The 17,627-nt window shown below is 43.3% G+C and overlaps 1 protein-coding gene and 1 long non-coding RNA gene across 9 annotated transcripts in view; one reads left to right on the top strand and one right to left on the bottom strand.

Annotated features, from left to right (window-relative positions):
* The window catches only part of LOC118382165 (uncharacterized), a 30,969-nt gene that overhangs the window by 400 nt on the left and 12,942 nt on the right, over positions 1-17,627 (bottom strand). The window contains exons 5-7 of one of the 2 annotated variants that reach the window (XM_052497030.1): positions 13,431-13,608; positions 12,603-12,827; positions 1,996-2,199 (exon numbers count right to left, since the gene is read on the bottom strand). In XM_052497030.1, the coding sequence (XP_052352990.1) occupies positions 1,996-2,199; positions 12,603-12,827; positions 13,431-13,608 (607 nt within the window). Of the gene's footprint in view, positions 1-1,995; positions 2,203-12,602; positions 12,828-13,430; positions 13,609-17,627 lie in introns of both variants that reach the window. The other variant, XM_052497022.1, reaches the window with a different exon arrangement.
* Positions 4-1,972, top strand: LOC127915966 (uncharacterized). 7 transcript variants are annotated; one of them, XR_008093174.1, is made up of 5 exons: positions 4-315; positions 355-588; positions 651-875; positions 1,445-1,561; positions 1,826-1,972. It is a non-coding gene; the product is annotated as an uncharacterized LOC127915966 (long non-coding RNA). The 7 variants fall into 7 exon arrangements; XR_008093168.1 differs by lacking the exon at positions 1,826-1,972 and having other exon boundaries at positions 651-914; positions 1,445-1,461; XR_008093161.1 differs by lacking the exons at positions 1,445-1,561; positions 1,826-1,972 and having other exon boundaries at positions 651-1,121.

The raw sequence follows: 17,627 nt of genomic DNA on the forward strand, positions 1-17,627 counted from the left end.
GAACATGTGCATGAATACCAGACAGATTATTTTTTTCCATTCAAGGCCTAGCATAGTTAAAGGTGCTCAGGTCTGAGAGAGCTATTGGGCTGAGCAGTGAGTGAGGCTGAGGGGAACTGGGTGGGTAGTGATAGTGGGGTGGTCAGTGTGTTAAACTAGGTGGGTAGTGATAGTGGGGTGGTCAGTGTGTTAAACTAGGTGGGTAGTGATAGTGGGGTGGTCAGTGTGTTAAACTAGGTGGGTAGTGATAGTGGGGTGGTCAGTGTGTTAAACTAGGTGGGTAGTGATAGTGGGGTGGTCAGTGTGTTAAACTAGGTGAGTAGTGATAGTGGGGTGGTCAGTGTGTTAAACTAGGTGGGTAGTGATAGTGGGGTGGTCAGTGTGTTAAACTAGGTGGGTAGTGATAGTGGGGTGGTCAGTGTGTTAAACTAGGTGGGTAGTGATAGTGGGGTGGTCAGTGTGTTAAACTAGGTGGGTAGTGATAGTGGGGTGGTCAGTGTGTTAAACTAGGTGGGTAGTGATAGTGGGGTGGTCAGTGTGTTAAACTAGGTGGGTAGTGATAGTGGGGTGGTCAGTGTGTTAAACTAGGTGGGTAGTGATAGTGGAGTGGTCAGTGTAGTGATAGTGGGGTGGTCAGTGTGTTAAACTAGGTGGGTAGTGATAGTGGGGTGGTCAGTGTGTTAAACTAGGTGGGTAGTGATAGTGGGGTGGTCAGTGTAGTGATAGTGGGGTGGTCAGTGTGTTAAACTAGGTGGGTAGTGATAGTGGGGTGGTCAGTGTAGTGATAGTGGGGTGGTCAGTGTGTTAAACTAGGTGGGTAGTGATAGTGGGGTGGTCAGTGTAGTGATAGTGGGGTGGTCAGTGTGTTAAACTAGGTGGGTAGTGATAGTGGGGTGGTCAGTGTGTTAAACTAGGTGGGTAGTGATAGTGGGGTGGTCAGTGTGTTAAACTAGGTGGGTAGTGATAGTGGGGTGGTCAGTGTGTTAAACTAGGTGGGTAGTGATAGTGGGGTGGTCAGTGTGTTAAACTAGGTGGGTAGTGATAGTGGGGTGGTCAGTGTGTTAAACTAGGTGGGTAGTGATAGTGGGGTGGTCAGTGTGTTAAACTAGGTGGGTAGTGATAGTGGATTGGTCAGTGTAGTGATAGTGGGGTGGTTAGTGTGTTAAACTAGGTGGGTAGTGATAGTGGGGTGGTCAGTGTGTTAAACTAGGTGGGTAGTGATAGTGGGGTGGTCAGTGTGTTAAACTAGGTGGGTAGTGATAGTGGGGTGGTCAGTGTGTTAAACTAGGTGGGTAGTGATAGTGGGGTGGTCAGTGTGTTAAACTAGGTGAGTAGTGATAGTGGGGTGGTCAGTGTGTTAAACTAGGTGGGTAGTGATAGTGGGGTGGTCAGTGTGTTAAACTAGGCGGGTAGTGATAGTGGGGTGGTCAGTGTGTTAAACTAGGCGGGTAGTGATAGTGGGGTGGTCAGTGTGTTAAACTAGGTGGGTAGTGATAGTGGGGTGGTCAGTGTGTTAAACTAGGTGGGTAGTGATAGTGGGGTGGTCAGTGTGTTAAACTAGGTGGGTAGTGATAGTTGGGTGGTCAGTGTGTTAAACTAGGTGGGTTGTGATAGTGGGGTGGTCAGTGTGTTAAACTAGGTGGGTAGTGATAGTGGAGTGGTCAGGGTAGTGATAGTGGGGTGGTCAGTGTGTTAAACTAGGTGGGTAGTGATAGTGGGGTGGTCAGTGTGTTAAACTAGGTGGGTAGTGATAGTGGGAAGGTCAGTGTAGTGATAGTGGGGTGGTCAGTGTAGTGATAGTGGGGTGGTCAGTGTGTTAAACTAGGTGGGTAGTGATAGTGGGGTGGTCAGTGTGTTAAACTAGGTGGGTAGTGATAGTGGGGTGGTCAGTGTGTTAAACTAGGTGGGTAGTGATAGTGGGGTGGTCAGGTATTAGGTGGCAGGTATTAGTGAGGTGAGGGGAACTTGCATTAGTGTCTGTGATGTGTTACTTACCTGAGGTAAATGAGTGACTCTTGTTCACTTGACTGAGCCAGTCCTGACCACCTCTATAGACAGAGGAGAAAGGAGGAGAGACAGAGGAGTGGAGGGAGAATGGAGGGATGGAGGAGGAGTTGTGGAGGCAGAAAGGAGAGATGGAGGAAGGACTGTTCTCCCTGTATCTACCACACAGTTTCTGTCTCAGGGAGTCATAGTTATCTTCTAGAGAGAGTGGGAGATAGAGAGAGACAGAGGGGGGAGAGAGAGAGAGACAGAGGGGGGAGAGAGACAGAGGGGAGAGAGAGAGAGAGAGACAGAGACAGAGGAGAGAGAGAGAGACAGAGGGGGAGAGAGAGAGAGAGACAGAGGGGGAGAGAGAGAGAGACAGGGGGATAGAGAGAGAGAGACAGGGGGATAGAGAGAGAGACAGAGGGGGAGAGAGAGACAGGGGGATAGAGAGAGAGAGACAGGGGGATATGGAGAGAGAGACAGGGGGAGAGAGAGAGAGGGGGGATAGAGAGAGAGAGACAGAGGGGGGAGAGAGAGAGACAGGGGGATAGAGAGAGAGAGACAGGGGGATAGAGAGAGAGAGACAGGGGGATAGAGAGAGAGAGACAGGGGGATAGAGACACAGAGGGGGAGAGAGAGAGACAGGGGGATAGAGAGAGAGAGAGACAGGGGGATAGAGAGAGAGAGGGGGATAGAGAGAGAGAGAGAGAGACAGGGGGATAGAGAGTGAGACAGGGGGATAGAGAGAGTGAGACAGGGGGATAGAGAGTGAGACAGGGGGATAGAGAGTGAGACAGGGGGATAGAGAGAGAGAGACAGGGGGATAGAGAGAGAGAGACAGGGGGGATAGAGAGAGAGAGGCAGGGGGGGATAGAGAGAGAGAGACAGGGGGATAGAGAGAGAGAGACAGGGGGATAGAGAGAGAGCGACAGGGGGGATAGAGAGAGAGAGACAGGGGGATAGAGAGAGAGAGACAGGGGGATAGAGAGAGAGAGAGACAGGGGGATAGAGAGAGAGAGACAGGGGGATAGAGAGAGACAGGGGGAGAGAGAGAGAGAGACGGGGGGATAGAGAGAGAGAGACAGAGGGGGATAGAGAGAGAGAGGGGATAGAGAGAGAGAGAGAGACAGGGGGATAGAGAGAGAGAGAGAGACAGGGGAGAGAGAGAGAGAGACAGGGGGATAGATAGAGAGAGAGAGAGAGAGACAGAGGGGGATAGAGAGAGAGAGAGAGACAGGGGGGATAGAGAGAGTGGAACAGCGAGAGAGAGACAGCGGGATGGGGGAGGGAGAGGCAGGGGGATAGAGCGAGAGAGACAGGGGGATAGAGAGAGAGAGAGAGACAGGGGGATAGAGAGAGACAGGGGGATAGAGAGAGAGAGAGAGAGACAGGGGGGATAGAGAGAGAGACAGAGGGGGATAGAGAGAGAGACAGAGGGGGATAGAGAGAGAGAGAGAGGGGGGATAGAGAGAGAGAGAGAGAGACAGGGGGAGAGAGAGAGACAGCGGGATGGGGAGAGAGAGACAGGGGGATAGAGAGAGAGTGACAGGGGGATAGGGAGAGAGAGACAGGGGGAGAGAGAGAGACAGGGGGATAGAGAGAGAGAGAGACAGGGGGATAGAGAGAGAGAGACAGGGGGGATAGAGAGAGAGAGACAGGGGGATAGAGAGAGTGAGACAGGGGGATAGAGAGAGAGAGAGACAGGGGGATAGAGAGACAGAGGGGGGGGAGAGAGAGACAGGAGGGGATAGAGAGAGAGAGACAGGGGGGGATAGAGAGAGAGAGAGAGAGAGACAGGGGGATAGAGAGAGAGAGAGACAGGGGGATAGAGAGAGAGAGACAGGGGGATAGAGAGAGAGAGAGACAGGGGGATAGAGAGAGTGAGACAGGGGGATAGAGAGAGAGAGAGAGACAGGGGGATAGAGAGAGAGAGACAGGGGGGATAGAGAGAGAGACAGGGGGATAGAGAGAGAGAGACAGGGGGGATAGAGAGAGAGAGACAGGGGGATAGAGAGAGAGAGAGACAGGGGGATAGAGAGAGAGAGAGACAGGGGGATAGAGAGAGAGAGACAGGGGGAGAGAGAGAGAGAGAGAACAGGGGGATAGAGAGAGAGAGACAGGGGGATAGAGAGAGAGAGACAGGGGGATAGAGAGAGAGACAGGGGGATAGAGAGAGAGACAGGGGGATAGAGAGAGAGAGAGACAGGGGGATAGAGAGAGAGAGACAGGGGGATAGAGAGAGAGAGACAGGGGGATAGAGAGAGAGAGACAGGGGGGATAGAGAGAGACAGGGGGATAGAGAGAGAGAGAGACAGGGGGGATAGAGAGAGAGAGACAGGGGGATAGAGAGAGAGAGACAGGGGGATAGAGAGAGAGAGACAGGGGGATAGAGAGAGAGAGACAGGGGGATAGAGAGAGAGAGAGGCAGGGGGATAGAGAGAGAGAGACAGGGGGATAGAGAGAGAGAGACAGGGGGATAGAGAGAGAGAGACAGGGGGATAGAGAGAGAGAGACAGGGGGGATAGAGAGAGACAGGGGGGATAGAGAGAGAGAGAGACAGGGCGGGATAGAGAGAGAGAGAGACAGGGGGGGATAGAGAGAGAGAGAGACAGGGGGGATAGAGAGAGAGAGAGAGAGGGGGGTAGAGAGAGAGAGAGAGACAGGGGGAGAGAGAGAGAGAGGGGGGGATAGAGAGAGAGAGACGGGGGATAGAGAGAGAGAGACAGGGGGATAGAGAGAGAGAGACAGGGGGATAGAGAGAGAGAGAGACAGGGGGATAGAGAGAGAGAGAGACAGGGGGATAGAGAGAGAGAGAGACAGGGGGATAGAGAGAGAGAGACAGGGGGATAGAGAGAGAGAGAGACAGGGGGGGATAGAGAGAGAGACAGGGGAGAGAAAAGGAGAGTGATCGGATAGAGACGGGAGAGGAGAGAGAGGAGGGGGTGCGAGACAGAGGGAGGAGAGGGGATGGGGAACAGGCGAGAGAGAGACAGGAGAGGGAGAGAGGAGGGGTGCGAGACAGAGGGAGGAGAGGAGGGGATGGGGGAACAGGCGAGAGAGACAGGAGAGGGAGAGAGGAGGGGGTGCGAGACAGAGGAGGAGAGAGGGGATGGGGGAACAGGCGAGAGAGACAGGAGAGGAGAGGGAGGGGGTGCGAGACAGAGGGAGGAGGGGGAGGGGGAACAGGCGAGAGAGACAGGAGAGGGAGGGGAGGGTGCGAGACAGAGGGGGAGGGGAGGGGAACAGGTGAAAGAGATTTGGGGAGGGAGCGAGACAGAGAGGAGAGAGACAAAGAGGGGAGAGAAGTGGGAGGGGACAGAGGGAGGAGAGGGAGGGGGAGCGATGGATGGTGAGAGAGAGAAAGGGGAGGAGAGAAAATTCAAATGTTGTCACCATTTGTAATGAAGCCACAAAACATCCCTGCAATTCAAAGCAGTGGAAACCCAAGAGCTGAACCCTGAAAAGAGTCCTGCATGTCAGCTATCAAACAGAGACAGATCCTGACCAAGCTCAGCGACCACCAATTGGCGAAAAAGGGAGACACAGAAAGACATGGCTAACCAAAGAGGAGCATCTTTGTGGTCACTGCTACACATTTTAAAACTAAATGTTAAAATTCAGCTGAGAGCCCCAGCCTCATATGGACACATTGATACACCATGATTCATTGGAGCCTACAGACATGAGAGATAACCTCTAGACCAATGTAGTAGTAGGTCTAGAACTCAGAGATAACCTATAGACCAATGTAGCAGTAGGTCTAACTTCCATCGTTAACTAAAATACATCGGCCTGAAGCCGACATACAAAAACAGTAAAAAATATCCTGATAAAAATTCTGGGTTAGGGTTAGATATTCATCTATCTTCTCCACCTGTCTGTCTCCCTTTCTAACGGTCTTGACCACTTGCTAGTGAAGTGGAACATTGTATCAAATCATCGACTGGATCTGCCCAGAAGCTGTTGCTAGCGAACTTCCAACGTTGTATCAACAAGCCTATTTCCGGGCCCTCAGATTCCTGGAGCTGTTTTTATGACGTTTCTGTGTGGTCACAGGTGGTCTGCGTTTGTGAGGTTGGTTCTACGTGCTGCCAAATTCTCTAAAATGACATTGGAGGCGGCTCATGGTAGAGAAATTAACATTCAATTCTCTGGTGGATATACGTGCAGTCAGCATGCCAATTGCATGCTACCTCAAAACTTGAGACATCTGTGGCATTGTGTTTGTGTGACAAAACTACACATTTTAGAGTGGCCTTTTATTGTCCCCAACATAAGGTGCACCTGTGTAATGATCATGCTGCTTAATCAGATTCTTCACACCTGTCAGGAGGATGGATTATCAAAGGAGAAATGCTCACTAAAAGGGATGTAAACAAATTTGTGCACAAAATTAGAGAGAAATAAGCTTTTTTGTGTGGAACATTTCTGGGATCTTTTATTTCAGCTCATGAAACATGGGACCAACACTTTACATGTTCCGTTTATATTTTTGGTCAGTAAACACTACCAGTCAAAAGTTTGGACACACCTACTCATTCCAGGGTTTTACTTTATTTGTAGAATAATAGTGAAGACATCAAAACTATGAAATAGCACATATGGACTCATGTAGTAACCCAAGTAACTCAACCAACTTCATGAGGTAATCACCTGGAATGCATTTCATTTAACAGGTGTGCCTTGTTAAAAGTTAATTTGTGGAATTTCTTTCCTTCTTATACAGAAGATAGTCCTATTTGGTAAAAGTCCATATTATGGCAAGAACGACAGTCCATCATTACTTTAAAACATGAAGGTCAGTCAATCTGCAAAATTTCAAGAACTCAAGTGCAGTCGCAAAAAACCATCAAGCGCTATGATGAAACTGGCTCTTATGAGGACCGCCACCAGAAAGGACCCAGAGTTGCCTCTGCTGCAGAGAATACGTTCATTAGAGTTCATTAGAGTTCATTAGAGTTCCATCCTCAGAAATTGCAGCCCAAATAAATGCTTCACAGAGTTCAAGTAACAGACACATCTCAACATCAACTGTTCAGAGGAGACTGTGTGAATCAGGCCTTCATGGTTGAATTGCTGCAAAGAAACCACTGCTGAAGGACACCAATGAGAAGAGAAACCACTACTAAAGGACACCAATGAGAAGAGAAACCATGAGAAGAGAAACCACTAAAGGACACCAATGAGAAGAGAAACCACTACTAAAGGACACCAATGAGAAGAGAAACCACTACTAAAGGACACCAATGAGAAGAGAAACCACTACTAAAGGACACCAATGAGAAGAGAAACCACTACTAAAGGACACCAATGAGAAGAGAAACCACTACTAAAGGACACCAATGAGAAGAGAAACCACTACTAAAGGACACCAATGAGAAGAGAAACCACTACTAAAGGACACCAATGAGAAGAGAAACCACTACTAAAGGACACCAATGAGAAGAGAAACCACTACTAAAGGACACCAATGAGAAGAGAAACCACTACTAAAGGACACCAATGAGAAGAGAAACCACTACTAAAGGACACCAATGAGAAGAGAAACCACTACTAAAGGACACCAATGAGAAGAGAAACCACTACTAAAGGACACCAATGAGAAGAGAAACCACTACTAAAGGACACCAATGAGAAGAGAAACCACTACTAAAGGACACCAATGAGAAGAGAAACCACTACTAAAGGACACCAATGAGAAGAGAAACCACTACTAAAGGACACCAATGAGAAGAAACCACTACTAAAGGACACCAATGAGAAGAGAAACCACTACTAAAGGACACCAATGAGAAGAGAAACCACTACTAAAGGACACCAATGAGAAGAGAAACCACTACTAAAGGACACCAATGAGAAGAGAAACCACTACTAAAGGACACCAATGAGAAGAGAAACCACTACTAAAGGACACCAATGAGAAGAGAAACCACTACTAAAGGACACCAATGAGAAGAGAAACCACTACTAAAGGACACCAATGAGAAGAGAAACCACTACTAAAGGACACCAATGAGAAGAGAAACCACTACTAAAGGACACCAATGAGAAGAGAAACCACTACTAAAGGACACCAATGAGAAGAGAAACCACTACTAAAGGACACCAATGAGAAGAGAAACCACTACTAAAGGACACCAATGAGAAGAGAAACCACTACTAAAGGACACCAATGAGAAGAGAAACCACTACTAAAGGACACCAATGAGAAGAGAAACCACTACTAAAGGACACCAATGAGAAGAGAAACCACTACTAAAGGACACCAATGAGAAGAGAAACCACTACTAAAGGACACCAATGAGAAGAGAAACCACTACTAAAGGACACCAATGAGAAGAGAAACCACTACTAAAGGACACCAATGAGAAGAGAAACCACTACTAAAGGACACCAATGAGAAGAGAAACCTACTAAAGGACACCAATGAGAAGAGAAACCACTACTAAAGGACACCAATAAGAAGAGAAACCACTACTAAGAGGACACCAGAAACCTACTAAAGGACACCAATGAGAAGAGAAACCACTACTAAAGGACACCAATGAGAAGAGAAACCACTACTAAAGGACACCAATGAGAAGAGAAACCACTACTAAAGGACACCAATGAGAAGAGAAACCACTACTAAAGGACACCAATGAGAAGAGAAACCACTACTAAAGGACACCAATGAGAAGAGAAACCACTACTAAAGGACACCAATGAGAAGGAAACCACTACTAAAGGACACCAAGAAACCACTACTAAAGGACACCAATGAGAAGAGAAACCACTACTAAAGGACACCAATGAGAAGAGAAACCACTACTAAAGGACACCAATGAGAAGAGAAACCACTACTAAAGGACACCAATGAGAAGAGAAACCACTACTAAAGGACACCAATGAGAAGAGAAACCACTACTAAAGGACACCAATGAGAAGAGAAACCACTACTGAAAGAGAAACCACTACAATGAGAAGAGAAACCACTACTAAAGCACACCAATGAGAAGAGAAACCACTACTAAAGCACACCAATGAGAAGAGAAACCACTACTAAAGGACACCAATGAGAAGAGAAACCACTACTAAAGGACACCAATGAGAAGAGAAACCACTACTAAAGCACACCAATGAGAAGAGAAACCACTACTAAAGGACACCAATGAGAAGAGAAACCACTACTAAAGGACACCAATGAGAAGAGAAACCACTACTAAAGGACACCAATGAGAAGAGAAACCACTACTAAAGGACACCAATAAGAAGAGAAACCACTACTAAAGGACACCAATGAGAAGAGAAACCACTACTAAAGAGAAACCACACCACACCAATGAGAAGAGAAACCACTACTAAAGGACACCAATGAGAAGAGAAACCACTACTAAAGGACACCAATGAGAAGAGAAACCACTACTAAAGGACACCAATAAGAAGAGAAACCACTACTAAAGGACACCAATAAGAAGAGAAACCACTACTAAAGGACACCAATAAGAAGAGAAACCACTACTAAAGGACACCAATAAGAAGAGAAACCACTACTAAAGGACACCAATGAGAAGAGAAACCACTACTAAAGGACACCAATGAGAAGAGAAACCACTACTAAAGGACACCAATGAGAAGAGAAACCACTACTAAAGGACACCAATGAGAAGAGAAACCACTACTAAAGGACACCAATGAGAAGAGAAACCACTACTAAAGGACACCAATGAGAAGAGAAACCACTACTAAAGGACACCAATGAGAAGAGAAACCACTACTAAAGGACACCAATGAGAAGAGAAACCACTACTAAAGGACACCAATGAGAAGAGAAACCACTACTAAAGGACACCAATGAGAAGAGAAACCACTACTAAAGGACACCAATGAGAAGAGAAACCACTACTAAAGGACACCAATAAGAAGAGAAACCACTACTAAAGGACACCAATGAGAAGAGAAACCACTACTAAAGGACACCAATGAGAAGAGAAAAGAAAACCACTGAGAAGAGAAACCACTAAAGGACACCAATGAGAAGAGAAACCACTACTAAAGGACACCAATAAGAAGAGAAACCACTACTAAAGGACACCAATGAGAAGAGAAACCACTACTAAAGGACACCAATGAGAAGAGAAACCACTACTAAAGGACACCAGTAGAATCCAAATAGTTCAGATCAGGTTTGCAATGAATAACTTCAATCAGACCTCCTCTCACCCGTAGAGGGGAAGAAAGAACGAGAGGGGATTAACAACTCACGTCCTGTTGTAAATCAGGGGACAAGATCCAGGCCTGCCCTCTCCAACATTCACCAAAGGAATGTAGTATAGTGTATTAGAGTACCAGAATACCAGTAGTATAGTGTATTAGAGTACCAGAATACCAGTAGTATAGTGTATTAGAGTACCAGAATACCAGTAGTATAGTGTATTAGAGTACCAGAATACCAGTAGTATAGTGTATTAGAGTACCAGAATACCAGTAGTATAGTGTATTAGAGTACCAGAATACCAGTAGTATAGTGTATTAGAGTACCAGAATACCAGTGGCATAGTGTATTACAGTACCAGAATACCAGTGGTATAGTGTATTAGAGTACCAGAATACCAGTAGTATAGTGTATTAAAGTACCAGAATACCAGTAGTATAGTGTATTAGAGTACCAGAATACCAGTAGTATAGTGTATTAGAGTACCAGAATACCAGTAGTATAGTGTATTAGAGTACCAGAATACCAGTGGTATAGTGTATTAGAGTACCAGAATACCAGTGGTATAGTGTATTAGAGTACCAGAATACCAGTGGTATAGTGTATTAGAGTACCAGAATACCAGTGGTATAGTGTATTAGAGTACCAGAATACCAGTTGTATAGTGTATTAGAGTACCAGAATACCAGTGGTATAGTGTATTAGAGTACCAGAATACCAGTGGTATAGTGTATTAGAGTACCAGAATACCAGTTGTATAGTGTATTAGAGTACCAGAATACCAGTAGTATAGTGATAGTATATAGGAGTACCAGAATACCAGTAATATAGTGTATTGGAGTACCAGAATACCAGTAGTATAGTGATAGTATATAGGAGTACAAGAATACCAGTAATATAGTGTATTAGAGTACCAGAATACCAGTAGTATAGTGATAGTATATAGGAGTACCAGAATACCAGTAATATAGTGTATTCGAGTACCAGAATACCAGTAGTATAGTGTATTAGAGTGCCAGAATACCAGTAGTATAGTGATAGTATATAGGAGTACCAGAATACCAGTAATATAGTGTATTAGAGTACCAGAATACCAGTAGTATAGTGTATTAGAATACCAGTAGTATAGTGTATTAGAGTACCAGAACACCAGTAGTATAGTGTATTAGAGTACCAGAATACCAGTGGTATAGTGATAGTGTATTAGAGTACCAGAATATCAGCAGTATGGTGTTTTAGAGTCCCAGAATACCAGTAGTATAGGGATAGTATATAGGAGTACCACAATACCAATAGTATAGTGTATTTGAGTACCAGAATACCAGTAGTATAGTGTATTAGAGTACCAGAATACCAGTAGTATAGTGTATTAGAGTACCCATATACCAGTAGTATAGTGTATTAGAGTACCCATATACCAGTGGTATAGTGTATTAGAGTACCAGAATACCAGTAGTATAGTGTATTAGAGTACCCATATACCAGTAGTATAGTGTATTAGAGTACCCATATACCAGTGGTATAGTGTATTAGAGTACCAGAATACCAGTGGTATAGTGTATTAGAGTACCAGAATACCAGTCTTATAGTGTATTAGAGTACCCATATACCAGTAGTATAGTGTATTAGAGTACCAGAATACCAGTAGTATAGTGTATATAAGTACCAGAATACCAGTAGTATAGTGTATGAGAGTACCAGTATACCAGCAGTATAGTGTATTAGAGTACCAGTATACCAGTAGTATAGTGTATTAGAGTACCCACATACCAATCGTATAGTGTATTATAGTACCAGAATACCAGTAGTATAGTGTTTTAGAGTACCAGTATACCAGTAGTATAGTGATAGTGTATTAGAGTACCCATATACCAGTAGTATAGTGTATTAGAGTACCCATATACCAGTGATATAGTGTATTAGAGTACCAGAATACCAGTGGTATAGTGTATTAAAGTACCAGAATACCAATGGTATAGTGTATTAGAGTACCAGAATACCAGTAGTATAGTGTATTAGAGTACCCATATACCAATAGTATAGTGTATTAGAGTACCCATATACCAGTAGTATAGTGTATTAAAGTACCCACATACCAATGGTATAGTGTATTAGAGTACCCGAATACCAGTAGTATAGTGTTTTAGAGTACCAGTATACCAGTAGTATAGTGATAGTATATAGGAGTACCAGAATACCAGTAGTATAGTGATAGTGTATTAGAGTACCCATATACCAGTAGTATAGTGTATTAGAGTACCAGAATACCAGTAGTATAGTGTATTAGAGTACCAGTATACCAGTAGTATAGTATATTAGAGTACCCGTTGTGTCCTTAAATAATCTACAAGTAATAAATAGTACTTTGGATCCATCCTACTTTGGGTTGATTCTGTATTTCCCAGAGCCAGACTCTTACCACGACGGCCTGTATGTGATGAGGATGTTGGCTCCTGCTGTTTCTCTGGGTGCAACTGAGGGATCTGAGTCTCTCTGGTCTCTCTGGTCAGGACAACTATCTCCTTGGCTCTGTCCGTCCCTGTGCTGGTACTTTGTGAGAGGCAAGAGGTGGTGAAGGGGGCGGAGGTGTCCTGAACCAAGAGGTTGCTGGGTGACATCATGGAGGAGACATGCTCACTGGGCACTATAGGAAACACACAGACAAGAGCTATAGTCAATGCATTTTTAAATTGCAGACCTTTAACTCAATAGTTGTGTTTACCCATAGAAATGAGATGCTGTATATTTTGTGTTTACCCATAGAAATGAGATGCTGTATATTTTGTGTTTACCCATAGAAATGAGATGCTGTATATTTTGTGTTTACCCATAGAAATGAGATGCTGTATATTTTGTGTTTACCCATAGAAATGAGATGCTGTATATTTTGTGTTTACCCATAGAAATGAGATGCTGTATATTTTGTGTTTACCCATAGAAATGAGATGCTGTATATTTTGTGTTTACCCATAGAAATGAGATGCTGTATATTTTGTGTTTACCCATAGAAATGAGATGCTGTATATTTTGTGTTTACCCATAGAAATGAGATGCTGTATATTTTGTGTTTACCCATAGAAATGAGATGCTGTATATTTTGTGTTTACCCATAGAAATGAGATGCTGTATATTTTGTGTTTACCCATAGAAATGAGATGCTGTATATTTTGTGTTTACCCATAGAAATGAGATGCTGTATATTTTGTGTTTACCCATAGAAATGAGATGCTGTATATTTTGTGTTTACCACTGTTGGCTTGTATTTTCAGCATCCATTTCTTCATCATGAATCGGTTTGCTGTGTTGAGGAGGTACTCTGAGCCATCTCTTAAGCGCAGACTGAAACACTGTGGTTTCTTAGTGTTCTCTGGGGCTGAGACACATTCTGCTCCCGTCAGGGTTAGAGACAGGCCACACACACAATTCTGGAGGACACAGGGACATTACTGGACAATTGTGTCCATTTGGGACTACTGAGAATACAAGTGTCTTCTGAAACATTCTAGAATAAATGACATTTCTTATCACTGTCAACTGGCGTCCCAACTCACAACACAAGGACAAGGACCTTACTGGAATCATTTATAAACACATGGTTTATATGGATGTAACCATGAAGAGAGAACAAGACAGACATAAACACATGTCTTATCCATCAGACAAGCGACTGTGTTAGTGATGAGCAAGGTTGACTCATAACCGGGTTGATAACAAGTACGTTATCACCCACAGGAAACACACTGACATGTATGTTATAACCCACAGGAAACACATTGACATGTATGTTATCACCCACAGGAAACACATTGACATGTATGTTATCACCCACAGGAAACACATTGACATGTATGTTATAACCCACAGGAAACACATTGAAACATGTATGTTATCACCCACAGGAAACACATTGACATGTATGTTATAACCCACAGGAAACACATTGACACATGTATGTTATCACCCACAGGAAACACATTGACATGTATGTTATAACCCACAGGAAACACATTGACATGTATGTTATAACCCACAGGAAACACATTGACATGTATGTTATAACCCACAGGAAACACATTGACACATGTATGTTATCACCCACAGGAAACACATAGACATGTATGTTATAACCCACAGGAAACACATTGACACATGTATGTTATAACCACAGGAAACACATTGACATGTATGTTATAACCCACAGGAAACACATTGACACATGTATGTTATCACCCACAGGAAACACATAGACATGTATGTTATCACCCACAGGAAACACATTGACATGTATGTTATCACCCACAGGAAACACATTGACATGTATGTTATCACCCACAGGAAACATTGACATGTATGTTATAACCCACAGGAAACACATTGACATGTATGTTATCACCCACAGGAAACACATTGACATGTATGTTATAACCCACAGGAAACACATTGACATGTATGTTATAACCCACAGGAAACACATTGACATGTATGTTATCACCCACAGGAAACACATTGACACATGTATGTTATAACCCACAGGAAACACATTGACATGTATGTTATAACCCACAGGAAACACATTGACATGTATGTTATCACCCACAGGAAACACATTGACATGTATGTTATCACCCACAGGAAACACATTGACATGTATGTTATCACCCACAGGAAACACATTGACATGTATGTTATCACCCACAGGAAACACATTGACATGTATGTTATCACCCACAGGAAACACATTGACATGTATGTTATAACCCACAGGAAACACATTGACATGTATGTTATCACCCACAGGAAACACATTGACATGTATGTTATAACCCACAGGAAACACATTGACACATGTATGTTATAACCCACAGGAAACACATTGACATGTATGTTATAACCCACAGGAAACACATTGACATGTATGTTATCACCCACAGGAAACACATTGACATGTATGTTATCACCCACAGGAAACACATTGACATGTATGTTATCACCCACAGGAAACACATTGACATGTATGTTATAACCCACAGGAAACACATTGACATGTATGTTATCACCCACAGGAAACACATTGACATGTATGTTATAACCCACAGGAAACACATTGACATGTATGTTATCACCCACAGGAAACACATTGACACATGTATGTTATCACCCACAGGAAACACATTGACACATGTATGTTATCACCCACAGGAAACACATTGACATGTATGTTATAACCCACAGGAAACACATTGACATGTATGTTATCACCCACAGGAAACACATTGACACATGTATGTTATCACCCACAGGAAACACATTGACATGTATGTTATAACCCACAGGAAACACATTGACACATGTATGTTATCACCCACAGGAAACACATTGACATGTATGTTATAACCCACAGGAAACACATTGACATGTATGTTATAACCCACAGGAAACACATTGACATGTATGTTATAACCCACAGGAAACACATTGACATGTATGTTATAACCCACAGGAAACACATTGACATGTATGTTATAACCCACAGGAAACACATTGACATGTATGTTATAACCCACAGGAAACACATTGACATGTATGTTATAACCCACAGGAAACACATTGACACATGTATGTTATCACCCACAGGAAACACATTGACATGTATGTTATCACCCACAGGAAACACATTGACATGTATGTTATCACCCACAGGAAACACATTGACATGTATGTTATAACCCACAGGAAACACATTGACATGTATGTTATCACCCACAGGAAACACATTGACATGTATGTTATCACCCACAGGAAACACATTGACATGTATGTTATAACCCACAGGAAACACATTGACATGTATGTTATAACCCACAGGAAACACATTGACATGTATGTTATCACCCACAGGAAACACATTGACACATGTATGTTATCACCCACAGGAAACACATTGACATGTATGTTATAACCCACAGGAAACACATTGACATGTATGTTATCACCCACAGGAAACACATTGACACATGTATGTTATCACCCACAGGAAACACATTGACATGTATGTTATCACCCACAGGAAACACATTGACATGTATGTTATCACCCACAGGAAACACATTGACATGTATGTTATCACCCACAGGAAACACATTGACATGTATGTTATAACCCACAGGAAACACATTGACATGTATGTTATCACCCACAGGAAACACATTGACACATGTATGTTATCACCCACAGGAAACACATTGACACATGTATGTTATAACCCACAGGAAACACATTGACATGTATGTTATAACCCACAGGAAACACATTGACACATGTATGTTATAACCCACAGGAAACACATTGACATGTATGTTATAACCCACAGGAAACACATTGACACATGTATGTTATAACCCACAGGAAACACATTGACATGTATGTTATCACCCACAGGAAACACATTGACACATGTATGTTATAACCCACAGGAAACACATTGACACATGTATGTTATAACCCACAGGAAACACATTGACATGTATGTTATCACCCACAGGAAACACATTGACATGTATGTTATCACCCACAGGAAACACATTGACATGTATGTTATCACCCACAGGAAACACATTGACATGTATGTTATAACCCACAGGAAACACATTGACATGTATGTTATAACCCACAGGAAACACATTGACATGTATGTTATCACCCACAGGAAACACATTGACATGTATGTTATCACCCACAGGAAACACATTGACATGTATGTTATAACCCACAGGAAACACATTGACATGTATGTTATCACCCACAGGAAACACATTGACATGTATGTTATAACCCACAGGAAACACATTGACACATGTATGTTATAACCCACAGGAAACACATTGACATGTATGTTATCACCCACAGGAAACACACTGACATGTATGTTATCACCCACAGGAAACACATTGACATGTATGTTATCACCCACAGGAAACACACTGACATGTATGTTATCACCCACAGGAAACACATTGACATGTATGTTATCACCCACAGGAAACACATTGACATGTATGTTATCACCCACAGGAAACACATTGACATGTATGTTATAACCCACAGGAAACACATTGACATGTATGTTATAACCCACAGGAAACACATTGACATGTATGTTATCACCCACAGGAAACACATTGACATGTATGTTATCACCCACAGGAAACACATTGACATGTATGTTATAACCCACAGGAAACACATAGACATGTATGTTATCACCCACAGGAAACACATAGACATGTATGTTATCACCCACAGGAAACACATTGACATGTATGTTATAACCCACAGGAAACACATTGCCATGTATGTTATCACCCACAGGAAACACATTGACATGTATGTTATCACCCACAGGAAACACATTGACATGTATGTTATCACCCACAGGAAACACATT

This window comes from Oncorhynchus keta, chromosome 3 (genome assembly GCF_023373465.1).
Source record: "Oncorhynchus keta strain PuntledgeMale-10-30-2019 chromosome 3, Oket_V2, whole genome shotgun sequence".
Taxonomy (NCBI): Eukaryota; Metazoa; Chordata; class Actinopteri; order Salmoniformes; family Salmonidae; genus Oncorhynchus; species Oncorhynchus keta.